This window comes from Brienomyrus brachyistius, chromosome 2 (assembly GCF_023856365.1).
Source record: "Brienomyrus brachyistius isolate T26 chromosome 2, BBRACH_0.4, whole genome shotgun sequence".
Taxonomy (NCBI): Eukaryota; Metazoa; Chordata; class Actinopteri; order Osteoglossiformes; family Mormyridae; genus Brienomyrus; species Brienomyrus brachyistius.
The window spans coordinates 28,273,172-28,301,007 of NC_064534.1; the positions used below are offsets into that span (position 1 = coordinate 28,273,172).

Sequence of the window (27,836 nt, forward strand, 5' to 3'; positions counted from 1 at the left end):
TTCTACTAGGCTATTGCATTAGTATTTGTTGCAAACATCTCCTCTGTAAAAGACAATCTATTTCCAGTAGTCTTCTTAAAAGAAACTGCATGACAAATGGCATTCAGTTAGAACTGATCAACATCTACTTGGAGAAATTTTATAATGTTAAAATTATATTATATTTATTGTCACTTTAAAGGAAATTATATGGCACCGATTGTGTAAGGAAAGCAATGTAGGCCTGCTGCAAAATGTACTGCAGCCGATAAACATTGCTTTAATGGCACGTGTACGTCAATTATAATTTAGATGACATCTTTAGACTGAATGGACACATACCCTTCCCCAGTTTAAACAATGAATTCATGGGTGACAGGTGGTACGGTGCAGAGCCATCCGAATGAAAGGAAGCATGCCGAAGTCACCCATAACATAGCATATCTATACAGATGCATATCAGTCTGACTCATGTAATTATTACATTATGACGACGTAAAATCTTAGAAATGCTTGTCGTTTACCTTGTTTTCTTATAGTTTTACTTTACCTTATTTCTCTCAAATTATTATTATATCGCAACAAGTTTTTATTCCAGTTGTATAAGTCTGCGCAAGCTTTCCCTTGTTCAGGCGGTACTCATTTGAAAACAGCACGAATGCTAATATAACTCCCCGGTACATCTGTCTCGGGTTCAAGGCATAAAAAGTGGCCTGTGCTGACCTCTGCCCTGCCCCAATTTTGGCAGATGGAGCTGTTGCCTTGAAGATAATTAAGGATAAGGAAATTCCTCATGACACGAGTCGAAGTTGGGCTATTGTCTGGCCAGACTTCTTGAATACAAAGCTGCAGCGCGTGCCGCTCACAATCTGGCCCATACATTAGTCGTTTCGCTTATTATGTTTCATTGTACCATACAGTGTAACATTCACGTATACATATAAAAAACGCAACAATGGTGTAATTGCTGACGAATAATATAATGCAATTGCTTCGTACAACCCAAAAGAAACGGCACATTTTGATAGAAGTTGCTATTGACAATGTGAGATTAAACTAAAAAACTTTAATGTAAATTTTTATAGTTACCATATTTAATTACATATGTTTTAATTTGTATTTTGCATTATATATATATATATATATATATATATATATATATATATATATATATATACATATATATACATATATATATATATATATAATGCACGATAATAATTAGACACTTCAGGGTGTGGATTTTTCATTACATTTAAAGTTCGCTTTATTTTTTACAATGATTTATTAATGGGTTGGTCTATGGGCACGCGCCTGCCCTCAAGTCAGATACGCCTTGTATTATTCAGCCAATCAGAGTGAGCGAGTGAAAGCTTATAAATGCTGACTCCTGATGACATTTGCTCTATTGCACTGTACGCCTGCTGTCTGCGTATACTTCGGAATCAGCATGCAGAGCGCAGGAAAGACTTTGAGACAAGCTCTCATCTCAGCTCAGTCCGAGAGCCGTCTGACTGTTGGCGTCTACGAATCTGCGAAAATCATGAACGAGTAAGTAAACACTTAATGGCTGGAAATACTTAAAATTGTGTCTGCGTGAATTTCCTGGGTGCGAAAGAATGAATTGATAGTAACGTTCTTTTATCGCTCTTTGCAGTGACCCGGACGGCGTGTCGTTTTGCATACTGGCAACCGACGAGGAATACGAGTGCGATATCGCCCTGCAGATCCACTTCACCCTGATCCAAGCTTTCTGTTTCGACAACGACATCAACATTGTCCGAGTGAATGACATGCAGCGACTTGCTGATATTATCGGCGACAAATCCGGAGATGTGGAAGATGCACACTGCGTTCTCATCACGGTATGTATCTCGTTATACGCATGCATCTGACTGTTAAGCGTTTCGTTAACGCAGTTCGGTCTCATGGTTTCGTAGTCGGCGGTGCTAATATTTATTTTCTCTTGTATCGCAATAGAACCCAGCTGAAGGTTCGTGGGAGGATCCAGCCCTGGAGAAGCTGCACCTGTTTTGCGAGGAGAGTCGCAGAATGAATGAATGGGTGCCCGAAGTAACTTTCCCGGAGCGCTGAAATGGGACTAAATATGGATTCTGGAAACCTGAAGAAATGAAGCTGTCATCCGAAAACAGGAGGGTGAGCTCAATCCTGAGCATCCCTGGATGTTTCCGAAGAGTACAGTTCCAGGAAGGGCGAGATCATGCCGTAGAACTCCTAGCGGTGGTCGGTTCGTGCGAGGACGAGCCATTCGGATTTCGACTTCCCCAAGGACTCTGCATTCGAGTTCTGTAGTGTACATGGGATGACTGGACATTGTGTAAGCTACCGAAAGGCTACGTGGAAATGTTTACTACACAATGTTGGACTGGCATCGAGAACGTGAGACCAACAACATGGAATTCGTGGGTGGACATGAGAGTTACCGATGAAGGAACCTGTACAAACAGAAGACGTGTTTGCTGTTTTGGTTGGCATAACTGATATCGTTATGTATTTTAATTGAAATGACATCCATGTTTAACTTTAATGAATAATAAACATTAAAAAACACCTGAGTCAATTTTTTGCCTAATTTGCAACTCTCACATATGAGTGGGAATACTTCTTTAAACTTAAAGCTGAAATTAAAACGAGGGGTCTTTTATTCCCCCTTGAAAATTAGGACTGGGCCTATTTCAACTACTACCACTAGATGGCAGAAGTATTTTTGTTACGTGCTGATATGAGTGGCAAAATCAAACTTTAAATTTTAAATAACATCCATCATAACACCCGAGCATCCAAGTCTTTTAGTACCTAGTTAAGGGTATCTTCGGTTCCAGAGTTAAAAATACGCTTAGTTAGAAATACGCTGAGAGAGATTTCGCATCCATCTTTTAGTGATTGTTGTGAAACTTGTGTGAGTGACTTAGAATCACTTCTGTCCTTGTATAAGTTTCAGAATTCTCCCATTTTCCAACTTTACACGCCATATACCCATTAAACTTTATATGTCACATATCCAATTTGCTCTGATTGAACCAGTGGCTTCACTCTGGGGAATGAAATTATCTTCTCGAGAAATGCCCATCTACACATACTGTTATATTGTTATTGACTGCTAACGTCTGTATATTCATTTCATAAACATACAATATGGTAAATACTACTTTACCTGTATTATACAACTGCATATATACCAGTGTATATAATCAAACGAATCATGGATGCATCAGTACGAATTCATACCACAAATCACATTTGCATTATATCAATATGAAGCTTTATCACAAAATACTTTTAAACGCAGTAATAGTACTGAACACTCCTTGCGAAAAAGGATGCATTAAGTATAGGACGAAGCAGCTTCTACATGTAGCCTACCTAAGTCACGCGACATGACCTGGTGGGTTCGTGAGTGGTGTCAGCATGACTCATTACCTTCAGTGAGCGCATTACAAATTTCATCCAAATTCACCAGCAGGTGGCGCCTTCAGCGCAACTGTATTTTCACCACTGCGAAATGAAATCATCGCAAGTACTATAAAATGAGAATTATATTGCTTTCTTAAATTTAAATATTTTGATACATGACATATAGCATTTCAGATCTGCTGTATAATCAGTAGTTGATGCTGATTTTACTGATCAATAATACCATTTAGTTTATTGCTCCGTTCCCAAAAGATTAGGCAATGTTTCGCTAATGAATTTACTTAAATATCTAAAATATTTAGCTGTCACTCAACATTTTGACACAGTAAGAGCGAGCGATTGTTGAATATCCATCCATCCATCCATCCATCCATCCATCCATCCATCCAGTAAAAACGCTTATCCTGGTCAGTGTTGCGGAGCTGAATTTATGAATATGTCAAAAATCAGTCGAGCTGGGGGAGAGTTAACGCTTTGGATCTGTGTGTATACATCTGTCTCAGACAATGATAAGGTCGGGGAGTTAGGCTAAGCGCATGCTGACCCTCCCCCATGTCACAGGGCGCGCAGCAGGTGGAACACGGGGGCTATTGTTACAAACCCAGGCCGTCATGGCATTAATTGCCACGCGCCAAGGTCTGGCTTTTATGGAGACGCTATACATGTGCAAAACAGAGGCGTGTGTCGTGCTCAGTCTACTGAATTTAAACATAAGCTTTTCTGTTTGTCTACATTAAACACGATGTATATATTAAATATTTTTTAAATATTAACTTCATAAGACATTTTTATTTGCATTGCATTTGCAGGAAGAACAAAGAATCGATTAAGTTTATTTGTTAATCAACATATAATTTTAATCGTGAATCTGATTATATTCAGAGCTAGTAAACGTCTATAATTCACCGCAGTCAAAGTTTGCATGAGAATACAATAGAATTCACCACCTGCAACTTGCACGCTTGCCTTTTATAAATGTGCAATAAGGACCCACTAATGTATTGGATTCTTTTATCTTTTTAAAAGGCAAGCCCAGGTTTGCCCGAAACCATGATAACAAAAGGAACAGTTGAGGCGTAGTGATTTTCTGCCCACGTGGGGTGTCGACACGCGCCGGGCTTATGACTCGAAAATATATTAACATTTGTTTTGTCCTTTCAACCAATCAGTAAAAGCAGCCGCGGAAGATCCTCCTACTGCCGAGAAACCTTTGCCGAGGACTATAAAAGTGCCGGCAGAGCCGTGTAACCCACACACAATCGTAGCTGGAAGAACGAGTGCTTAGTCTTACAGTCTGCTGCCGTGTAACTGGATATTAACCATGACACTGGAGGAAGTTCGAGGACAGGAGAGCGAAGTCGTATCTAATGACAGGTAAATGTCAATCTTTCGCTATCTTAATATAGACTACACAGGACTATTCTTTTGTTTAGAAACGGACGTAAGGGCTATAGATAGATGGATGGAAGGTATAATTTTTCTATATGCAAGACCGGCTTGTGTATCTAAACTTTTTTTTAATCTGAATTTTTCCAGAATGCAGTGTGCGGGCAGAGCATTAGAGCAGCTCCTGGTTTCCGCGAAGAAGCAGGACTGTCTGACAGTCGGGGTGTACGAGTCCGCCAAAGTCATGAATGTGTAAGTATAGCGACGATTCGCTCGCGCACCTCACGTGCAAAGCTATTTGTCATTTGCTGCTGTTGTATGCCGTTGGAGCGCTAGTTCTAAAACCGCTGTCATCCTGCAGTGACCCAGACAATGTGGCTTTCTGCATCCTGGCCACCGACGAGGAGTACGAATATGACATCGCCCTGCAGATCCACTTCACGTTGATACAGGCGTTCTGCTTTGACAACGACATCAACGTGGTGCGGGTGAGCGACGTGAAGCGCCTGGCTGAGATCGTTGGCAGTGATGAGTCAGAGGAGCCCAGAGACGCCCACTGCATCTTGGTTACGGTAAGAATTGCTGCCGCCTAAGAAAACGTTCTGCGTTACTGCCTGTGTGTCACACTGCTCCTCCTGCAGAACTGCTCGCCCTCTGCTGTCGCTCATGGCCTTCTTATCTTCCCTGCCTCGCAGAGCCCCAGCGTAGACACACTGAAGGACCCTGCTCTGGAAGAGCTGGCCCTGTTCTGCGAAGAGAGCCGCAGCGGTTACGAGTGGGTACCAGCCATCACCTTGCCCGAGCGCTGAGCTGGCATCCTGCTCGCCTCCAGCTGAGCCCAAGTGGATGCTTAACCTCTGGGCGCAACGTCATCCTTTTGGAACGGGTGAAAGACAGAATCTACACCCAACCCCTCCTGGCGATTTCTAGGAAATCTTTGGATTATCCTGTGGGAGAGAGGAGATGAATGGACTGGGCTGTTGGATTCTTGACGACACTGGATGGTCACAAGGAAGTGAACAAGACAGTTCAAACCCACGCCCCACCTGTAAAACCACGGATGTGGTTTGGGGCAGCTGGGTGGGTCCAGCTAGTGGTTTATCAACGATGGAGAACAGTACTTGAAAACTGGATTGTGGACAGTGTTTCTGTAAGGAGGACTTAAGACTGAGGGTTGGAGACATGAATTTTGCATGGGTGGTTAAAGGATGTCAAACAAACTGACAGAAAAAAAGGCTAAACTATGCTTGCTGCTGATGACATGAGCTGTGTGGGGGCAAATATATATTTATTAAACGCAGACTTTCGACGTTTTGCAAACTGCATTGGTAGCACACTATCCCAGGAGCCTGCAGTAGACTGGGCAGCCATCTGGCATGATGTTGCTGAGCAGGCAAAGAGGACACGTGCACAGCCGGCACTCTGCAAGTGTAGCACCGTGTGCTTTCTTTGCAATAAACATGTGAAAATGTACTTGAGTTGTGTGTGTATGTGCTATGAACTTTTGTGCCTTCACCCCCCCACCCCACCCCCCTCGTTGTGCTGTAATCGCAGACTGACTGCCAACAGTGTGTCTTCTTTCGAATTTTTCACCACTGTGACAGGAAAGAGGGGCGGCGTGCAGAGGAAAGCCGATGCCGTTAGTGACAGAGCATGGCAGCTGTGGGCTTGGCACAGACCACCGTGCCACAGGCCCGGCCCGGCCCACCAGCAGGCGGGAGGGGGGCCGCGCCGCAAAAACAGGCCCGACATGTGTGCCGACTGACCCGCAATGACCCATTTCCATGTGCCAGCTGCTTAGCGTAATAGCTCGTATACGTTCAGGTGAGGGGGGTGGTGCTGTCAAAATGAGTATCCAACCCCCCCACCCTTCTTTGCAGATGATGTGGCACCTGCAGGGAGGTCCTGAAGAGGGGAGGGGGAATTTGAGCTGTGTGCAGTTGAGAGATTTCACTTGTTTACTCATAGCGTGCTCTTTGTTTCACGTGGGCCCCGGTGCCACAAGCTTCACTGCCTTGGCTCTTGGGAGGAAATAAGGAAGGGGGGGGCTTCTCTGTAAATGGCTCTGAGTCACGTCAGCAGTCCTGGGGTGAACGACGTCTGGTTACAACCGCTGCTGTGTAAAGCAAACCGCCGCGGGACAGTTTGCTTGTGCGCTTCGGGGAAAAGAAAAAGGGGGGGGGGAGCAAGGGTCAGGTGAACTCCTACATGAAAGATTTTATCAGGTAAGCAGGAGGGCCCCCATCACTGTGCCCCCCACAGCACTAACTAGACATGCCATGCACCCGCTGTCCTGCTCCCCTCTGCCCCCATCATGTGGGCATCACCCTTTTGCCAACTGATTTCTTCCTAAATAATCAAAGTCGCCTGTCAGCATCCACCTGTACCTATTTATTTGCAGGCTATTACATATAACTAAATTTCACGGCATTTGAGGTGAACTCCCCGTAGACTTCCTGCTCGGTGAAACTTCCAGTCCTGTGACTTTCATTACAGAGATGAAACTAGCAAAAAAGGTTTTAGTTAAGATTTACAAAGAAAAAATTGCCCCTCATGCATTAGTAGAAAAGTAGCCATCTGATATCTGTGATGTCTTCCTGACAACTGGAGATATGTGCAGTGTAACCTAAAGGGGATTACCCTTTCAGACAGTGTGGTCAATGAGCAGGGCTCAGTGCAGCATTGCTTCACTACACAGCCCACACCCACCAAACTAAATGTAGAAGGCATACGCTTCATTAACATGCAATCTAATGGGACAGTGATGCAAATGGTGAGCACTGCTTATCACACAGGCAGTATGCTACCTAAACTCAGATCCAGTCTGCAGATGAACACTTTTGCACATGCGGTGTTTCTGCAGCAGCACTGTAAGTCTGAGGTGTGTGCATGTCCCACGCTTGTTGACTCACAGTGGTGGGATCTGAAGGTTTCGTCTGTTCTTTTCACTTGGCAGCCCTGTTCTTCACAGCTCTGCCTCCGTGCAGCTTGGCCAAACATTCAAATTATGGTCTTTGAAGCATTTCACGTCTTGGAGACAGAAGCCCCTAATCATCCTCGTTACTTGCCCTACATGCGAAAGTGAAGGAGTCATGCATGTTAGTGAACCACCAAATGTTTGCATGTGCTTGAGGGTCTTAGGCAGCTACTGGTTAGCAGGATTTCTTGATGCGCGTTCGCCGTGGCTGAAGGCAGTAGGTCTTCCAGACCTAGCTGCAGCTCCTTGACATTTTCCCCTACATTACCAGTTGCCCTCTGTGGTATTTTGCATCTCCACCACCGCATTGCCTTTGTGATGTGTGAGAGGGGTTTTTGCTCCATGCCGCTCCTTTGGATGCAAAACCGTAGATAGTGCAGCTATGGGCATTGATGCTTTGTTGGTTTGATAAACTAAACTTGACTTGTATTGTTAACAATTACATTGTATTTTGGATTCTTGGCTGAAATGTGGTTTTTGAGGCATCTGGCCCTCTGGGAATGGTGCTTACTCACACCAAGAAGTCGTATAGTACGCGCAATACTGACTCTCTCAGCAGCTGCTACTTAGCTATTGTTAAGCTCTGTACTCTTAGCTGTTACTCACTCACATTCAGCCTGCAATAGAAAATGGGACCATTGTTCCTGCAAGCAATGGTGACAACTGCAGGCCAACGTCTTTAACTCAAACATAAACAGCGAGTCGGGACGTGCCTCATTTCTCCTTAAAATGCCATATAGTTTGCGTCTCTGACTGCACAATGTTATTGGCTGCCAGTCTTGATGTGATAAAGGCTCAGGAGAGATATCAGGTGAAAGCAGAGTTTTCTGCACCCTTTCCTCCTCACATGCAATACTTCTAATCAGATCTGTGCAGATATAAACATTGGAGGTAATGGAGAATGAAGACTCAAGGCTGTGACTTCTTGAACACTGCAGGAATCAGAGTCACACCCTCCGTGCTGACATGAGTCTGAGATCATCCGGATCTTAAGGGTAGCATTATAGCCCATAAGGTTTCCTCCTACTCTCTTTTTCTTCCCATCATGTCCAGCCTGGTTTCCAGATCCGATAATCTTTAGTCGATGTTTAATTTTTCTGGAAGCATGGCATTGACCAGAACAGACCAACTTTGGCTTCCTACTTTGAACTTCAAATGAAAATAAGCAAATGTGAACATTCATCTACTCAAAAGGTGATTTTTTGACATTACAACAAATCCAGCTGAAACTGGCACAGATGTATGTCCTGCTGCTCCCGAGAATACATTAAAAGGCAGGCTTGATGGTAACGAATCAGAAGCTTGCAGACTGGTTGCAGGTCTTTGCAAAGTTGACAGAGAACGTTCTTATGATAACATTAATGGAACATTACTTCCACATTTTACATTTTAACAAAGGTTCTGTAAATGTTAGCATGGCAATATTTTTTTATATGGTTTATGTTGAAAAATATTGTTTTAGAATAAATAGTTGTATAAGTAGCTGTAGTAGTGGGATCACATTTTGGGAACATCAAGAAAACTGTACACTTTGAACATTTCCATACCTTAATCGTAATGCTCAGTAAACATTCCGAGAGCAAAAAATTGCTAACTGAGATGTAGGTGCCGAAACATCAGTCAGGGATCTTGTAGTCTGCGGTCTTTGAAACTTTGGTTATATGGCTTGCCCTGTATCTTACTTGCCCTGTAATTATTGCAGTGGTTCCTTTGGACTGGACTTGCAGTACAGACCAAAGTTGACAAATAGACTTTTACTGAAGATGACATCACAGGTAAACAAATTCTTCTCCAGTGTTTGTACAACCCTGCATCAAATTCTTCTATTTTGGGAAGCTGAGTCAACCTTTGCTTTACTCATAGGAGTAGCTCTCTGGAAAAGAGTACAACAGCTTATGATGCAATTTAAACCCGTTCTGACTTCAAAAGGACACGTATCTCCTGAAATTTATACCCTTGTGTAATCTGCGGGGAGGGCAATGATTTTTCAGCGGGACAAGGTCTTGGGACAAGCTCCTCTTGACATGTAATCAATTGGTAAGTGTATTAAGCAGGTTTGCTCTGTGCATGTTCTAGAGAGAGATCAGGAAGAATGGTCTAGCTTTTGGAGGGATCTGACTTATTTGGTTTTCCTTGCATGTTGCTCAGTTAGTACATCAGTTTTACTCCAGGGGTGACAATATAAATGTCGCTGTTCCATCCTCCAGAATTCCTGTCTCCCATGGATCGGTCTGCTGCCCCCAAAAATGTGCACTTTCATGCCACGCACACATAAATGTTTATGATGTGTGATAGGGTGTCCATCGTCGCGTAAATGAACTCCCCAGGAATGACCTGCCTGCTTGGTGCTTGTTTGGGTGGAGACTCAGCAGTGTCCTGTCTCACGCTGGTCTGTCCCCTTCGCCCCCCCTCTGTAGTGTTCATGGTCCAGTTTTTTAAGGATCTGTGTGAAACCGTCAGAAAAACTCACAGAGGCCAGGGCTGTTATTCCCATCCCTTTTTCTGGCTGCGATCCCATGACACAAGATCTTTAATTAAAACTTAGGCCTGTGTGAGGGAGCACTATTCCTTAATCAGCCCTAATGAGGCAGTGCTTCAAACCAAGGACACATCGGTCCCCTGTCGCTAATGATCAGTGACACAGGATGATCTCAGGGGTCTTGGCAAACATTAGTATGTTTTTCCTTAGCAAAGTTTGGAGATAGCATCTGAATTCATCTTTTTATCATCAATGGTGGAATGTTTGAGTCCCTAACCCTCGCCAGTAAGTAGGCTCCTTTCGAGATCTGGTTGTCATTTTTTTTTTTGAAACAAACAGATATGCTGGACATCTTGGTAATGATTGGTCTGACCAGTATTCAAGTTAAATGGTTTACGTGGTTCTGCCAGCCAAATCTGTGCATTGGCCAGCCGTGAATTAAAACGACTTTGCAGACAGGTAGATGTGTGTGTCAAGATGAAAAACCAAAACAGTGGGGCTTGCAAGCACTAGTATGGCACATAAAGTTTGCTTATAAGGTTTGATGTTTGTGATTTCTCAAGCCTGTGCTTAATAAGTTGGGGTAGGGGAGTGCAGCCGGTCCTTCACTTTGTCATGTGACATGAAATTAGAGAAGTGTGAATGAAATAGCATCTCCAAAATAGGAGGGACAGGCCAAGCTGAAAAGTCCCCCAGTCATTCCAGTGCCCAGGGCACAGATCTCAGTGTGAGGGTGGGGGACTGGGGTGGAGGGCAGGTCACTCTTTCACATTGGGCTTCTACTTACTGTAGGCTTGTCATTCCTTCCCAGAAAATCAACTACAGAGAAGGAGGGGGAAAGTACGAAGCGCATCAGGCGTTATATAAACACACAGATGTACAAAACACATGTTCTAGTTATGTGCTGCAAACTAGACATCCCCCTTGACAAAAATGTCACTGTAGGCACTTTTTGTCAGGAATGCTTAGTCCCGGTACAGCTGTCTTTGGTGAAGACAGCTACAGAAAGTCATTACTGGGTTCAGACTTGCACAGGCTGCTGTCTATTTGACCAACATGTTCCGAGAGGATGTACGGTGTTATGCAAAAGAAATTCATTAAAATTCCTAACATGTGCTTTTATCCAAAGTGTTGTACAGTTGAATGAGCAGGGCCGTCCGGTTCCTGGAGCAATTTGGGGTTAAGGGCCTGGATCCAGAGCCTCATGGTGAACTCATTCTGCCTACCCAGGGATTTGAACCAGCAACCTTCTGATGACGGATCAAGTCCTAACCAACAGGGCAACATACTGCCCCTTAAAAAAATGAAGGGCCCCACAGATACTTGCTTCCCAGTGCCAGTCACTCTCCACATGCTCCAGCTGCTCTGCAGTTCGCCAGGCACTGCGCACTTGCGCCGACTGCGAAATGCTAAGCGTCTCCCTGGGACCTGCAGAGAGGCCTCACACATAGTCGCCATAGTTCACTAAACCCTGGAAGGAAGACATGCCACAGGGCAATGCGGGACAGCCTCACTGTCTCGGTCTGGGGCTCGGCTCGAAACAATTGCAAGACCAAAAGTCCAGTACTAACTGCCATTTTGGATGGCTGCTATTCACCACCAAACAATCATGATAGCTTTATTCCAGGTAATTCTAAGTTTCATGTTGAGCTGATTACCTTTTGATTAGCTTAGATGTGTTAAATGGTCGGAGGTAGGTCCGAGGTAGGTCACTTCCTGAGTCTCTGCTCAGATCGCCTTGAAGTTAACAGCCAGGGTATTTAACACCTTTGCTGCTAATCAGCAGAATCATTTACAGGTTTAAATGTTGCTTAAGCGCTGATTACAAATAATCTGCCAAGAGAAAAAGTATCTTTGAGTGGATTATAGGTTGATAATAAATCTTTTCAGAAGGTTTGAAGAAGTTTACCCCAGGGCTGCCTGATTTACCTGTAAGGGGGATAAACAAGACTATGTAGCATGTCAGTCAGTATTTGCAGGAAGGTGAATGGGAGTTTGTTTCCGGTCAAAGACGAAGAAAAGGGCAGCGAGTCTAAGTACCGGTCAGCTGGCGTGAGGCCTGCTATGATTCAGCTGGGGGAGATTTAGCGGGTGTGAATTCCACCACAGAGACAGAACAAGCCTCTGACTGGACAGGAGTATTTTATGGGAATCTGAGAAGGCCAGAGAGGACCAGGACCCCCCCCACACTCCCCGACCACCGAAAAAAATCCCCATCTGATGTTGGCAACATCCCGGAACCCTACATGCAGCTGGCATCCAGATTCTGTTTGTCCAGACCTGCTACCCCTGTCAGCATCAGTGTGGGCAGTACCCGAGGCACCTGGCAGTGCCTAGAAAACACTTGAGGTTTCTGTGTCACTGACGGAGTTTCCCCTCCCTCTGATGTCTTGAACTTGTGTGCTGCGGCTTTGTGTTTATGTGAGGCAACATTTATATCGGCACACTGCAAATTTAGTGCCGCCGTTAGCATTAGCTGCCCAGTACTGTTGGGGGTGCACAGATAATTGATAACACAGGAGCAGGCTGACAGAAGCAGCTGACACAAACAGAAGTGGGTGCGAATTCTGCTCTCCTCCCATGCCAGGACACCTGACAGGGGTGCTGGGAGAAGGGGGGCCCTGCCTCATGCCAGGCTCACATCCAGGAGTGAATGGCAGGCACATTTCTCGGCATATGAATAGGTACAGCTTTCCTGCCGTTTTTAGGTCCTCAAGAAAAGCCTTGAGAAAGCCAGTCCACGCATACCTCCTCCCTGAGTTACGCGAATTTACAATCCAGGCCAGAGGATGAGAAAATCTCTTGCAGTAACTGTGAGATTCATATGAAGTCATACATGGTACACACTGATTGTCTTAGCAATCCACTGCCAAGGTGCACCCGCCTTAACAGTGCCTAAGCTACCCCGTATCTCAGCTGGACCAGGTTCTGCCGCACCTCCTCTGCGAGCTTCGGGTCACCGTACGTGGAGATCGCCTCCTGTATCTCCCTTGACCGCACCGCAAACGTTCTGGCAGCTGGGCCCTCCCTCACTTCGGGCTGCCGGAGTCAGTAGATCACCTCGTCCGCCAGGTTGAGGTATTCCTCCTCGGTGAGGCGAGGAGCCTGTTTGTTGAGTTCGGTCATGCTGTCTTGGCACGAAGCGGGGAAGTAGACACAGGCGCCGGGGGAAATTGGTGAACACGGGATTTATTCTGAATAGACACACTAAGGAGCACAGAACAACGTCAATGACTGGACTCTGGAAACATACACTGACATGTACTTAAATACACTGGACTAATGAGACACAACTAGAAACACGAGGATTCCGCACGAGGGTAGATGAGGGGGCGTGGCACACAAGAGGATCAGCACGATTGGGGCATGACACTGATGTTGGTGTTAAATTATGAGGACATTGTGTGTGGAGTTTGCCTGAACCCTCCCGGTCTGCATGCCTCCCTACCCCCACAATCGAAAAACATGCAGTTAGGTGAATTAATACCCCTAAACTTCCATGTAGGTGTGTATGTGTTTGTGTCCGTGTAACTGTGTGTGTGTGCACGTGCACACTCTGCAATGTGCTGCCGTCTTGTCCAGTATGTCCAGTGCCTCATTCTTACTGGGACAGGCTCCAGTCTCACTGCACTGCTGTGCAGGAGGATAAGCTGTTATGAATGAAAGATGGTGTGATCTCTGCCAGTCATGTTCAGACACATGCAGCAGATTCACACGCCCATGTGTCTGAAAACTTTTTTCTTTGGGTCTGGTTTCTGTTGTGATTTATTATCCTTTTGCATAGCAGTAATCTGCCCTCTGACTTTGTTCATTTGTTGGCTGCTTAGCGATGCTGTTTTCCAGAGCGATGTGCATGTCTAACCCTTTAAATTAATATTTATTTAAATGCTTGTCATGTTTCTCTTTCATCACAAGCACAGCTCCTGTTTGCTGGAAACCCTGACGGGTTAAAATTTTACTTCATTTTTGCTTCATAACAAACACGTCAATGTCGTAAGAGACCCCGAATGTTGTCACTTCACCTTTGCCACCTATCAACTGCTTAGAAGGGATTCACAATACTCTTCCATGAGTTATGTGATTGTTTCATTATTTAGGAATGTTAAGACAATTGTTATGAGAGCTTTCATGTATTTTTGACCTGTTTTGCTATACACTTATGGCACGTTAGTTAAAATCGTTAGCAAGTCAGATGTGACCAGATGGGGACATGAAATTCAAGTTGAGTATTTCCTCTTCAGCAGCCAGCCAGATTCCTGCACTGCTTAAGTTAATATATTCCTTCTTGTAATTACCATAATCTAATGCAGGCTGTCTTTTATACATTTACAACTACAACCCAATGAAACACATGATCTGACACATATTAGCTAGTAGAATGTCTAAAGTAGCTTTTGTGCCTTGTAATAACAACACTAATGGGAACTGATCTGTGAACCTGTGAAGTCTGCGTCGCCGTTGATTGTCTTCTGGCCGCTTCCCCTGGGCTCTGTCTCGCAATTTGCACTTCCGTGCGTCCGGAACATTGATCGCTTCCACCCACCAGCCCTCCACCATCAAAAACAGCCCACTTGTGGTCAACATCAAAGGAAATCCGGTGACATTTACCCCGAGGAATGGTGGCATGAACTTTGATTCCTCACCCCCTTCAAAAACACTGAGCCTATCTACGTGCAAAGACAGTGAGAACTGGTGCACAAATTGTGCTTCACGGGAAACAGCCAGCAGTAAGATCTGCACGATGAATTGCTTTGAACCTGTATGTCTCCCCATCCTCTGTGTTTTCCTTCAAATGGAGCATTACTTTGCCACTGAGTAAATTAAACTCCCCAGAAAGGGGGGGGGGGGGACTGGGACTGTCCTCTCTCCCACCATCCTCTCGGTCTGGAGTGTCCCCCCCATGCTGCTGTACATGCTGACTCGTGCCTACTGCTGGGTCCAGTTCCACAACAGATCAGGTGACAGGTTGCTGGGGGTTCTGACAGCAAAGGCTGGAGCACCAGCGCCTTCGCTGTCAAAAACATGCCCGGTTTCTCTGTGATCTTCAGCATGGACTTGCTGTACCCAATTAAAGGACAAGCACAAATGTAAACACAAGCATACAATACACAGACGTAGCAGAAAGGGAGGCAATTATACCTGGCAAACACATGCGGCAGACATAAAGAAAACACTAAACCACAACAGCATTTAAGCCAAAAATCTGATTCAGATTCATATTTATTGTTGCGTCACAGCTTGCACTGCATAAAAAGTGAGTGCAATTCTGTTTCTTATTATCTACATCAAATTATTGTGCCGCGCCACCCAAGTACACGACTCTTAAAATGTGATCTATTTTGTGTAAAAGGCGTTTAAGTCTGTAACCGGATAACAGGGGTGTTAAAACAGTTTTGGCACAGCATGGAATCTTGGGAAAAACACAATGTTTGTTTACCCCTTGTTTGTTTCGGATTTGGTTTCATGTTGTGATGCAGATGGTATTACAGAGGTTCTCTTTTAGTGCTAAAAAACAACAGAACTCCTCAGCCTGGTTTACAGGGTGGTCCTGGGGACACTTTTGGACGAATACAATAATTAGATTAAATGTAGCAGCGCTAGTCTGTGATCTTCATTGTAATATACCGCTATGATGGGGCACTGGTTGTCTTATTCAGACAGTCATCAACATCCCCTTTGGCTTAAAGGTTATCCTATCTTTGTCAACAAATCCCTTTTTCCAGCACGGCTGGGAAACGCAGCACGTCTCTGCATAAGCAACCTGTACTGCCTTCCCGCCCCCGAAGCTCCACAGCACACCTCACATTGGCTCGTGGTCTCATGTGGGGGGAGTTTGAATAAAGGTTGCTCTCTGCGTACAAATAACTTTGCCCGGCTTGTTGTTTGCGGTCCATGTCTTTGGGAACAATGTGGACCCGGAGGGCGGGGGTCTTTTCCACAACATTCAGGCCACGTCTCACTGACGTACTGTTTATAGTATTTTACACATGCTGGTTAATAAATGACACCTGAATTCCCTTCTGCTTTGGAAAATGGAGCCAGTCTGTTGTAGACAACTGTGCACTTATTATGCTGATAGAAACAGCTCACATATATTATTTTTGCAATGCATCACACTTTGTATGTATCGTGCACAGCTACTGCCCTCACAAACATGATGCAACTGTAAGGGGATCCCTACACCAATGTTCCAAGAAATGTTTTTTTTTTTTTAAAAAAAACCAACAACCTAATAAACATTTGCAATGAAAACGAAAACTCTACCACTTCTGCTTCACCCACACATTCCCAGAGTGACCTAGTGTGTGGTTGGGGCACGTTTGAGGTAGAGTTGGCCTTTTTATAAGGTAAACAGCATAGGTCACAAAAACATCTCCATGTGTTCCTGTGTGTTCGAATGAACAGCATGCCTGCAGTTTTACATGTGTTCCACATGAAACCTGCTCCAGTAACAAACGCAGTGAATTCCCCTTAAATGAATTCCCCTTTTTCATGCCGCTCCAGTTGATAGCCTCAGCGATAGAGTCACTCCCTTGCATTTTTAAGGAGCCATGTTGACGGGGGGTGGGGGGCATTACTCTTCCTGCACACGCAAGCCCCTGGCAACAGTAGGTAATCGTACGGTTATAAAAAGGCCTTTCCACTCATTACACACATTCCTTTGTTTCCGCAGAAAACAAATCGCGTATGTTTGTCTTATCAGTTTTCGTCTTTTGACGAAAAACAAAAAAAAAAACGCCTATTTATTAGTGATGATGCCCCTTAATCCATAGAGGTCTGAAACCTGAAAGCTGGTAGAAGGTTGGATGGGGGGCTGGGTGCCTTCGACCAATCAAAGTCAGGATTGCTTCTAGGACAGGACCAAACAGGAGGTGTTTCTGGGGGCAACAGTCCTCTCATTGGTTAACGCAGCTGTTGTGCAATCCTGTATGTTTTCTACTGAATGCCCTCTGTGTGAGTACGACAGGGAGCAGTGCAGGGTGTGCTTTAAGATAATGTTGTTTTTTGCACAATCGTGGAGCTGCACTGCCGCATCAGACCTCCTTTCCTGTAAAGACCGTGACAGCTGGCTGACCTCCACGCAAGACATGCAATTTTTACATTGTTTTTCATCATGTGCTGCTCAAGGCCCACACTCGAGTAACAACGGGAATGCTGACCTTGTTACTGAAGGCCATAAAGCGCCTTAATGTGAATCTCTACTGCCACCTGCATATTCTTTCATTATGCCTGCATCCAGGTTGCCATTCATATGTGTCCTAAGACACCAAAGAATGATGCAAGGATACATAAACGCAACGATTCATCATAATCTCAGCGGCTACTGCCGAACTGATAAACAAACGCAAATGACACGCCATACCAAGCCTTATTTAAAAATGCAATTAACAATGCAGGTGTGCAAGTAAATGTGATCGCAAAAAATTTGATTAAGAAAACTGGCGCCAAACAACATTAGAGCTGGGTACAGTGTGTGTAAAAGTGGGAAGAATATACCCCACATGCGTAGGAAAAAAGCTTTAGCTCTGTGTTTCGAATAGGAACTCTATTAGTGTCATCAATGACATTTCATTTTCTTCTTTTGTATGTCAGTCTATGCATTTGAAAGTTACATCTGCTTCACATTTTATCATATTCAAACAGATTCATGCAAGACAGCACAATGGTTACAAGAGAATGTAAAAAATAGGCCTTCGAAACATTGTACTATTACTGCCAGGATCTAGCCCTTTTCCCCACTGCCCAGAGGCAGATAATATACTTATAAATTATTATTTTTTATTCCTGCTGATATTCAGAGAGGCCTGTTTACACAGAGGTTACATGGTATGCATTCCTGCTCTGGGCACATGGGCACTGAGGACAGCAGGACACACAAACGCACGTTTGGAGACTCAATGGTTTAATCCGCCAGGAAGGAGACGGCCTGAACCAGCCCCTTTGGGTTCATCATGCCATCCTTACTGCTCCAGGAAGTGTTCCCATTAGACATTGATTAAGTTTTCATCATGACTTGAATAAATCAGCTCATTTTATTCCTAAGCTTCCTTCCCTGACTACAAGCTTTATAAATAATAATAGTTCCCCATTTTGGTAGCAAATTGTGTTTACTTTTCTAAGATAGCCGGTTGTCATTTAATATCTGCCACCTAATTAAGTTTGTTTCAACGGCATAGCAGCTTGACACTGCAATCACAGTGTGTGATATTCAAGGAACGGTGAGTAAACATAAAGTCACTGTGTCCGTGTGCCTTGTGTGGGCGCGTGCATGTGGTTAAATGCAGCATGTCCGCGCGGTGTGTACGCACATGCGAGCGGTTAAATGCAGCATGTCCGCGCGGTGTGTACGCGTGGTTAAACTCGGTGCGCCCGCACATGCGAGCGGTTAAATGCCCCAAAGCGATCAGCTGCTTGTGCTGCCGCAATAGCGGACGCGTGTGGAGACCGGCGGTCACCATCTCCAGGCTTCCTGTTGACCCCTTCATCCCCCCCAGGCAGGTCACTTTTTTTTTTTTTTTTTGGGGGGGGGGGGCAATAGGGAAAACTTGAACAAAAGCAGTCTAATCAGAAATCCCGAACAATGCAAGTGTAAGAGCTTCTTTGTCTTCAGCAGACAGGCAGCCGCTGTCTGTAGGAAAAAAAAAACAGAGATCGTCTGAAAACTTTGATGGCAAGTCTACCCAGCAACGGGGCCACATCTCTCCATCTGCCACTCCACACAAAGGGATAGTGGGTGGGTCGCTGGGGGTGGGGGTGCGGGGGGGCTCAGGCCTGGCACAAGCCAGCCCTCATTCCTCTGTTTGCTTTGGAGGTTGTGCTTTTGGATCCCCATTGTCGTGCACTCATGGGTAGCAGGGAACGTCTGCCTGTTGCAGCGGCTGTGCGGGGGGAGAGTGGGGTGGGGGGGCAGTGGTCACAATTGGCAACCTTAAAGTGCTAGGAGGGGCCCCTAATCCTGGCATAAAATTAAGGGGGCTACCCTGTCCTGGTGATGGAGCACTCGGTGGGCTGGAATGTACTGATTAATATAAGAGGATGTAGCCTCCCCCCTCCACCCCCCCCCCCAAAGCCAGACTACCCCCCAAAGCCTGCAGCTGTTTTGATTAGCTTGGGCTTTGAGTGTGGTGTGTCACAATATTTCATTATCTACGCACACTCCTGGCCCCACACCCCCCCTCCCTTATCCTTCCCTAAGGAGACTGCCTGCCACATGGCTCCCTCTGGAGACACCCTTTCATGCCCCCTGCAGCCCCCAGCCCCCCCCTCCTACCTCCACCACACTCATTCCCCCTGCGACCCCTCCCACCTCACTCTCTCCAGCTGCATTCAAGTGCTGAAGATGCCCCAGAAACTATAGCAGATGGGCTGGGGTTAGACAGGGGCTGCTGGGTTGCCTGGGGCGACCAGCAACATCCCCATGTCCCCCCAAACACCTTATCTGCAGAAGTCTACAACCAGGCACACGTTTTGTTTCAAAGATAATTCTTCTGCTTAGAAGATTTCAGGGCTCCTGCATAGCTACCCCTGCCAGGGTTTTAAATCTCATTGTGGGTGGGGGGTTAAATGATGCATTTACAATAGGAGTATGTGTTGCATTATCGGAGACAATTTCCATTTACATTTCCTTCATCCGTAGATCAACTTGGCTAGGCTCCCATCAAGGGTGTGACTTTCTACAGTTTTATATTCCAACATGTTCAACCAGAATGCAAATCTCTCTGGATTTAATTGACAGTTTTTATGGCAGATGAGAGTGATGCTTAGACTGTTGTGTATGCTAATGAGCGAATGCGATTCATTCATTGTTAATGAATGTATGAATCAATTATGTAATAATTAATCCAGCCTTCAACAAATTTCCTACACGCAGAAGTTACTAGGTCACCCTAATGCTGCATAATTTCTGTGCGCAAACTCCGCCTCTGTCTCCATGTTCCTGCTTCGATCTTATTGGTCCATTGTCTGCCAATAGCAAAACTTCTCCGTGTCAGCCAAACCATCTGGGGGGTTGGAGGGGGAGGTGTGGGTGTCACACAGCCAAGCGTACGACTGCCCTTTGTGTGAAATGGGGGGGGTGAAATGCTTCCTGCATGGGTGGGTGGGCCGTTGCGAGCCTGACAGGATGATTAGGTTTTCAGTGTGGCACGGCAGGTGTGCAGCACCAGTCAGGTGTGCGGTCACTGGCCATATGCCCCCCCACACTCCCCCAGTGTGGTTGCATTCCAGCCCCACTTGATGCACCAGGTGAGTGGCACCAAGCGGGACGCAGGCTGGCCTGCACGGGGGGTGCTGACAAGCTGCTGTCTGAGAAACAGCTGTGCTGCTTTACTGAATCACTGAATTTGGCCCAGTTCCGACACACTCTGCCCTGTCGAAAGCAGCCCCCTCCAAGGGACAGTCAGACTCATACGAGATTCATCCACTGGCATTGCGTTCCTTGAAGAGTGATGCATTCTGGGAATGGTGCGGGGTGGGTGCTACGCTTGACAAAGACTCCCATCTGCAATTAATGGAAGGATATCATAGATCTTGTCACACTGCCAGCATGTCACCCCCACGGTCACTTCCAGAGTGTCCCTGGGGTGTGCGTGTCTCCCGTATGTGCCTGTATCTGCAAAGGTGTGTGCCCCTAGATGCCCCCCCCACTCTGAGCGTATCCCAACGACACGTGCTGCCAACTGTTGCTGAAATCCACTCCACATTAAAACGATTTTGCAGTTCTTAGTGGCCCTCCTGTTTCCATTGTCCCCCCTGAACGGCGTGGTCTAACCCCGGGTTTGGATGGCAACGGGCGGGGGGGGGTGGGGTTTGGGGGCTGAACGGAGGCCCTTAAGGGTCGAGTGACAGCTGTGTTCTGCCCACATCCCTAACAGCTGCCTGGGTCCTGGGCCCTCAGGCTCTGGCCAGGGATGAAAAGGCTGCAGAGATGTGGACACGTGCGACCTGCTCGCAGCTCGGATAATAGCATAAAAAAGAATCCCCCCCCCCCCTGCCCTTCCAGCACAGACCTCCCTCAAAGGGGAGGTGGGAGGCTATCGCAGAAATACAAAGGAAGCTAGGAGCAGCCCCAGCAGACAGACAGAGCATCATGGGATGATGGGGGGGTGGGGGGGTTGGGGTGGGTGGGGGGGTTCCTCAAAGCTCTAAAAAGACATCCATGCTTCTGAAGCAGCTGCTGCTCCAAAAGGGGAAATTTGAGCCGGTTCCTTTCACAAACACAAGAGCCTGATAAAGAATGGATGGGTTTCAATGTTGGGGGTGGGGGGGGGGTGGTTAGTTGGGGTGTGTGTGGAGAATAAAAGACACACTTTGCATGTAAAAAGCGAGGGTAGAGGGAGGGAGCTTGGATTTTTGGAAGCCCCCCCCCCAAACTGCACCACAGACAATTTATTTTTGGTGCATCTATCAGAGGACAAAGACCGCCCAAAAGAGAGGCCATGTCAAAATAGATGTTTCATTCTGTTGTTGAAAAAATTTCTGTTGTTTCATCTTTGACTGATGCCACACCGGAGCAGGCAAACCAAACATGGCAGGCTAGGGCCACACCAAGTGGGGTAGCAGCCGGTGTTTAATCCACCTACCAAGCTTGTGTATGTAGAAGAGTCACGTCTTACTTAAGGGCAGAGATGCACTGAGAGACAGGTTTGGAGCATGTGCATCACTGAGAACCTGGAAGAGGTTTCAGCACTGCGACTGCATTGAAAAGGAAAAGTAACTGACAGAGTTTCCCAGAAAATGCAATTATAGTTGACACAGGAGGAGGAGGACGGTATTCAGAAATAATCCGGATTTGGAAGTGGAGACAGGGTTTGCTATTGGGACACCCTCTGCCGGGACATCCCCGGAAACTTCAGCAGGGCAGACGGTGACACACAATTTAAGGGTGACTTGGATGTCCTGTTGCTGGGCAAACTGTTTGGCTCCAAGGGTTGGGAAAAAACACTGGGCAGAATTAAGTGGAAACACTCAATCTATCTTCCATTGTGGTTTATGACAACACTGGATTCACCAAACAATTAAACTCAGCTTAGCCAAAGTCACGTTTGACTACATATATTCACATGTGCTGCTGAGCGTGATTAGGGGACCGTAGAAGGTTGCAATGCATACGGTTATGTTGCCCCATTTGGTATTTGAGGAAGTTTTATCAGCTGAGCGACAATAGACAGCTTGACGTCATAGTTCAACGTGCTTGGTAAGCAGGGAGATGAACACAATGGGAGTGACACGGAATCACAGTTACAAGGTGAGTCAAACACACACGTGAGGATTGTGATCTCAGGTGCTTCCTTGACAGGACAAGATAAAAACACATTTATAATATGAAGAAGTAATGTAACAGAACACAGAAAGATGACTAGATGTCCCAAGAGTAAATGCTCCTTTGCATCTCCTTCATTTACTTATAAAGTCATTATAACTCTCTCCCTCTCTACTGTTTGCCCCCCATCCGTCTGTGATTCAGGGGTTCTCACTCTCTAATGCTCGATGAAGCCCTTTGGGCTTAGTATAGAACGGGGGGGGCAGGAAGAGAGTGTATTGTGTTTGGACACACAAGGCCCAGTGATGTGACAGAACAAGTGCTTAACACACCACCCTCAAAGAGGAAAATACACCTCGGGGTGTCCATTCAGCTGTGCTGTTTCATGATTTTAAATAAATAACATAGAAGCCTAAGTGGAGAACATTACTGGAAGAATTTATTCCTGGATGTGCTTCTTTTGGCCTGTCAAACCAAACTTTTGAGATTCTTTCATTAATTGCAGAGGGGGATCTTTGTCAACGGCCACGAGCATCACGTCACATTGAAACAGTGAGGAAGTCCTAACATTTCATCCATCTCCTGCCAGTGTTAATTATCCCCCACCAAAGGGATTTATAATCACTCACACTGTCACTTAATGTATCACATGTGGTGACAGAAGCAGGGGGCTGGTTACTGGGAGTTTTATGAGAATCCTGCTGGTCAAGTTGTGTTCGAATGCAAAATGGACCACGGGGTGCCTCAACTCTGCACAATGATCTTCTTGGGGTTTCTATGAGGCGATGAAAACACTAAACAAAAATACAGTGGTACCTTGGTTTGCGAGCATAATTCGTTCCGGAAACATGCTTGTAATCCAAAGCACTCGTATATCAAAGCAAATTTTCCCATTAGAAATAATGGAAAATCAGTTGATTTGTTCGACAACCCAAAAATATTCATATAAAAATGATTAATACAAAATATAAAGTAAAAATACATAAAATAAATTAACCTGCACTTTACCTTTGAAAAGAATTGTGGATGGTGTGAAGGAGACGAGAGAGAGGAGAAGAGGAGGGTTATTTTGTAGGACAACTTTCATTATAACTAATGGAATCTGCTGTTGGCTCACTGGAATCTTTTTCTTTTTGTGTGACTTTAACAAGGAACCTATCCAATGACAGCTGCTTTTGCCTCCTTTTTGATTTTGTGGAAATGTGGACATTGCATTTTTGTTAAACAGATTCATCGCTCGCACTGCTACACCCTTATTCGGAAGGTGCTTTTCTACAAAATTTTGACTATACGAGTGAGGCACACCGACTGAGACCGAGCATGGGAAATGATTACCCACAATCCCACAGCGAGAGAGACAGAGAGAGAGAGAAAGAGAGAAGAACCATCGGCTCAGTTGTGATCATGTGACATTAGGGAGACAAACCGTATACGTGATACTCGTATTACAAGACCTCGCTCGTTTATCAAGTTGAAATTAATTAAAATTTTTTGCTCATCTTGCAAAACATTCACAGACCAAGTTACTCACAATCCAAGGTTTTAGTGTAGGTCATTTAATTTCCTGACAGGTGGTAAACATTATGCGGGAACATCATTATCAACCCTGGCCCAATTTGTAACTAGACAGAAGTTGATTCTACTCACCCGCCTGCTAACAGACACTGTAAAGCCTGACCTGGAATCAGCTGCGTGGCCGGCCTGGGGCATGCTGGGATATGTCACGCTGTTGTTTACTCTGATTTTATGTACATCATGAACCCCATCATCAGAACAACTGCAATTGCAGTAGAAGTTGCTTATGTGATTCTATAAATGACTAGTATTGACAGGACCCCCCCCCCCCCCCACCTCCCCACCTCTGGGATGCACCCCTGCCTTGTGTCGGCAGGGATAGATTCCACTCCCCCACCACCATAACTGGAGTAAATGGTTGGGAGATGTCCACCTGCAACGAGCGTGTTTAATTGTTACTCGCTGTGGGTCAGTGATCTTCCAGCCCTGCATTTGGCTAGAAAGACAGACTGGAGAGACATGCCCATGCAAATGGAAACAATGTTACTGCATCTGTCTCTCCCACCTGATTTGCATAAAGCCAGATTATGCATCCACCGATTTGTACCGGCAGCTCTGAAAGAAAAGAGTCACTTGTCCTCATACTGCTGGGTTTGGTGCTGGTCTAGCTGTACTATTTCTATACCCATGATAGGCTGCGATCTCAGATAGGATTCATGCTCCTTTGTCACAGCGTCTCCTTCTGAATAACAAACAGGCTCCTTATCAGCACTATTAGGAGCCTCCCTGTTCATTTTACATCCCCCCCATAACGCTTTGTCATGTGACTACTACTTGAGATGAGGCAACAAGTCTGCAAAACATTGTCGATGCCTCAGTGCAGCTGGGAAATTGCTTTCAGTGTAACGCAGTTTAGATCGACCTAAGCCAGGAGGATGTGTAATATTTAAACACCTTTGCCTATAATATAAATGGTACTTATCTTAGCTGGCAAGCTTCAATCAACAGTTGTGTTTGCTAAAACTAGTCATCTGTAATCAATTGATATTAACATCCTCACTCAAAGAGTAAACACTTACTAACGTAGTATTCAAATTATGCAGTTAATTTACCTGTCAAAGAAATTCAATTAAGTTCGTAAAACTTCTTCTTGATTTCTAATGAAATGAAAATTACTTGATCACTCTATTTACATTTTATCCCTTCAATAGACCCTTTCATCCAAAATGTCTTGCAACTGAGAATGCAGGGCTGGACAGCCCTGGGAGCAAATGGCATTATGGGTTGCTTTGCTAACCATGGGACTGGAACCCATGACCTTCTGATCAGAAGCAAGGCTAAACTGCTGAGCCTTACACCGCCTTCCAAAGCCCTTTGTTTTGGCAGAAGTTTACATATGTAAACAAGTGATCTTCTTGCAAGATCCTCCTACACAACAAGAGTTTAGAAGAGCATCTGATCTTATCACCACTGTTCTTTCCAGGGAAGGAACCATAGATTTAAAATAAAGGTTGTACTCAGCTCACTTTCATAATACTGTCCAGACTCATGCAAGGAGATCATTGTGTCTGGGATATTACATGTTTGAAGGCTTAGGTAATGAGCTTTTCCTGTGTTATCTGTGCTTGGCTGAGGCTGTCACTGCGACTGACAATGCCACACTGTTTATATAAGACATCCTATGGGTGGTATTGAGGCTCAGAGAGTAGCACTGTACAGTCACATCTCCAGTGTCGCTGGTCAAAATCCTCTCTCTCCTATGTCTGCGTGTGGAGTTCGCATGTCCACACACCCAGGCTTCCTTTGGATACTCCAGTGTCCTCCTGCACTGCAGAGATGGGCAGTTAGCATCTCTCAGTCTCTCACAACATGTGTCTGCAGTGCCAGTTAGCCCATTACATTACAGTGACAGCCCCCCCTAGGATGCCTTCTGAGGGAGCGACGACTCAGCCAGCAGATGCCACTTTGTCTCAGGTGGCACATGCTCCTTGTATGGGGGGATTGAAGATTGCCTAGAGTTCACTGTAAGCATCTTCCAGTGCTGTGTGTTGTGTGTGTGACTGGCATTCCATCCACGGTGTACCTCAGCTGTGTGCCCTATGCTGCTTAGGATAGGCTCGTGGATAACATTTTTAGTACCCAAATATATAAATATCCATCCTCTTCTGATGCATATCAGTCTTATTAGTAGTAGGCATAAATTAGACCCATACCCATAATACCTTGCTCACACCATAACATATTTTTTTTGTCAGGTTTGGCCTTATATATCTCCACTAGTTTAGGTAGGTTTAGGTTGCTTTGCAGGTCACTGGATCCAGTGAGAGTGGCCAGTCAAATCACTAAAAGAGTAGTTGGTTTATTAATAGTGACTGACCCCTAAAGTGAACGAAGTCAAGCTAAATCTATAACTAAGGCTTTTCCGGAAACTACAGCAGCAGCCGTTTGGGAGTTTGGAATTTGAACTAAAATGGGCAAAACTGGGTGTCTATTTTTTTAGATCTGTGCAAAGTACGCAAATAACTTTCAGGTGTGGTAAGCAGGTACATGTAATGAAAGTTTCACGTTATACATGTATGCAGTATGTATATATAAATATGGCTGTCTGGTCGTATGAAGGGAGTGCAGCTGTCTGGGAATAGAGCTGTTTGGATGCCTCTAATAGGTGTAGCCCTGTAGAAGTGCATTATGCTAGATTTAATTCTATTTTTAAGGATGGTAATAACAGCGCACAGAGAGCCTGGCCTGGCTACGGATCAGGGCTAAATCCGAATGTGTCCCGGTGGAGCACTGGCCGTATTTTAGGAGACTCTCTTTTATATAACCTGTCTCAAAATAAAGGCGCACACAGAAAGCACAGATCATCAGAGCAGCCTGTGTGAAAGGCCTCCTCTGCCTGGTGTTCATCTTACAGGCTTCATGCATGACTTTAACATAACATGGCTGAGGCAGGGGGCGGCGTGGTGGTGCAGTGGTTAGCACTGCTGCCTCACACCTCTGGGACCCGGGTTCAAGTCTCCGCTTGGGTCACATGTGTGTGGAGTTTGCATGTTCTCCCCATGGTTCTCCTCTGGGTACTCCGGTTTCCCCCCACAGTCCAAAAAGCTAATTGGAGTTGCTAAACTGTAAACTGCCCATAGGTGTGCATGTGTTTGAGTGTGCCCTGCGATGGGCTGGCCCCCCATCCTGGGTTGTTCCCTGCCTCATGCCCATTGCTTCCGGGACAGGCTCCGCACCCCCCGTGACCAAGTAGGATAAGCGGTTTGGAAAATGGATGGATGGATGGATGGCTGAGCCATGTTCAGCTGATTTTGGGTCTACATGGCCTGCCTTGGCAATATCTCCCCAAGATGTTTATCTAATCGAAATGATGTTCTGATCCAGAGTATCACTAGAGGTTTATGAAAAGGGGGGTTAAGCTTTTACTAGGGGGGGGGGTCTGATTTTAATGAAAATGTATGAGAACACACAATTTAGCATGCAAAGTTTACAGTATAGTACTGTTTGTTCAGGAATTGGTAATAGACTTTTTATGCTGGCTCCGGTGGGCAGACTCTTATGGGTTGATGGGTTGAGGTTAGGGATGTCCAGGTATTATTTGCAAATTTTCATATTCACAGGGATCTTCAGAATGTTACCTTCAGAATTACACAAATATGATGGGGCTAGTGTACTTATTTGGGGGAGGGGGGTGAAAAACATTTGATGGGGATTAAGATCCCCCTAAAACAGCCCTAGTGATAACCCTGGATCATTTTCAACATTTCTGTTTGATATTGCTTCCAGTTATTAATACACAAATT

The 27,836-nt window shown here is 45.4% G+C and overlaps 2 protein-coding genes and 1 long non-coding RNA gene across 4 annotated transcripts in view; all 3 read left to right on the forward strand.

The window, feature by feature from the left end:
• Window positions 1-1,392: 1,392 nt before the first annotated feature.
• On the forward strand, window positions 1,393-2,550 carry LOC125719902 (growth arrest and DNA damage-inducible protein GADD45 gamma-like). The gene is made up of 3 exons (XM_048994751.1): window positions 1,393-1,530; window positions 1,637-1,844; window positions 1,960-2,550. The coding sequence occupies exons 1-3, from the start codon at window positions 1,430-1,432 to the stop codon at window positions 2,071-2,073; spliced, it is 423 nt and encodes a 140-aa protein (XP_048850708.1). The 5' UTR covers window positions 1,393-1,429; the 3' UTR covers window positions 2,074-2,550.
• Window positions 2,551-4,658: 2,108 nt separating this feature from the next.
• On the forward strand, window positions 4,659-6,273 carry gadd45ga (growth arrest and DNA-damage-inducible, gamma a). Its single transcript, XM_049003557.1, has 4 exons — window positions 4,659-4,788; window positions 4,951-5,052; window positions 5,162-5,372; window positions 5,496-6,273. The coding sequence occupies exons 1-4, from the start codon at window positions 4,736-4,738 to the stop codon at window positions 5,607-5,609; spliced, it is 480 nt and encodes a 159-aa protein (XP_048859514.1). The 5' UTR covers window positions 4,659-4,735; the 3' UTR covers window positions 5,610-6,273.
• Window positions 6,274-9,753: 3,480 nt separating this feature from the next.
• LOC125722701 (uncharacterized) overlaps window positions 9,754-27,836 on the forward strand; it is a 39,185-nt gene continuing 21,102 nt past the window's right edge. Inside the window, exon 1 of one of the 2 annotated variants that reach the window (XR_007386517.1) lies at window positions 9,754-9,814. This is a non-coding gene — a long non-coding RNA (uncharacterized LOC125722701). Of the gene's footprint in view, window positions 9,815-18,436; window positions 18,476-27,836 lie in introns of those variants that run through there. The other variant, XR_007386518.1, reaches the window with a different exon arrangement.

Excerpts from the sequence above, each read along its gene's own strand:
- LOC125719902 (XM_048994751.1), top strand. The coding sequence starts at position 1,430 with ATGCAGAGCGCAGGAAAGACTTTGAGACAAGCTCTCATCTCAGCTCAG. Across the intron at positions 1,531-1,636 it reads TCTGCGAAAATCATGAACGA|TGACCCGGACGGCGTGTCGT; the intron begins GTAAGTAAACAC and ends CGCTCTTTGCAG. Across the intron at positions 1,845-1,959 it reads CACACTGCGTTCTCATCACG|AACCCAGCTGAAGGTTCGTG; the intron begins GTATGTATCTCG and ends GTATCGCAATAG.
- gadd45ga (XM_049003557.1), top strand. The coding sequence starts at position 4,736 with ATGACACTGGAGGAAGTTCGAGGACAGGAGAGCGAAGTCGTATCTAAT. Across the intron at positions 4,789-4,950 it reads GAAGTCGTATCTAATGACAG|AATGCAGTGTGCGGGCAGAG; the intron begins GTAAATGTCAAT and ends GAATTTTTCCAG. Across the intron at positions 5,053-5,161 it reads TCCGCCAAAGTCATGAATGT|TGACCCAGACAATGTGGCTT; the intron begins GTAAGTATAGCG and ends GTCATCCTGCAG.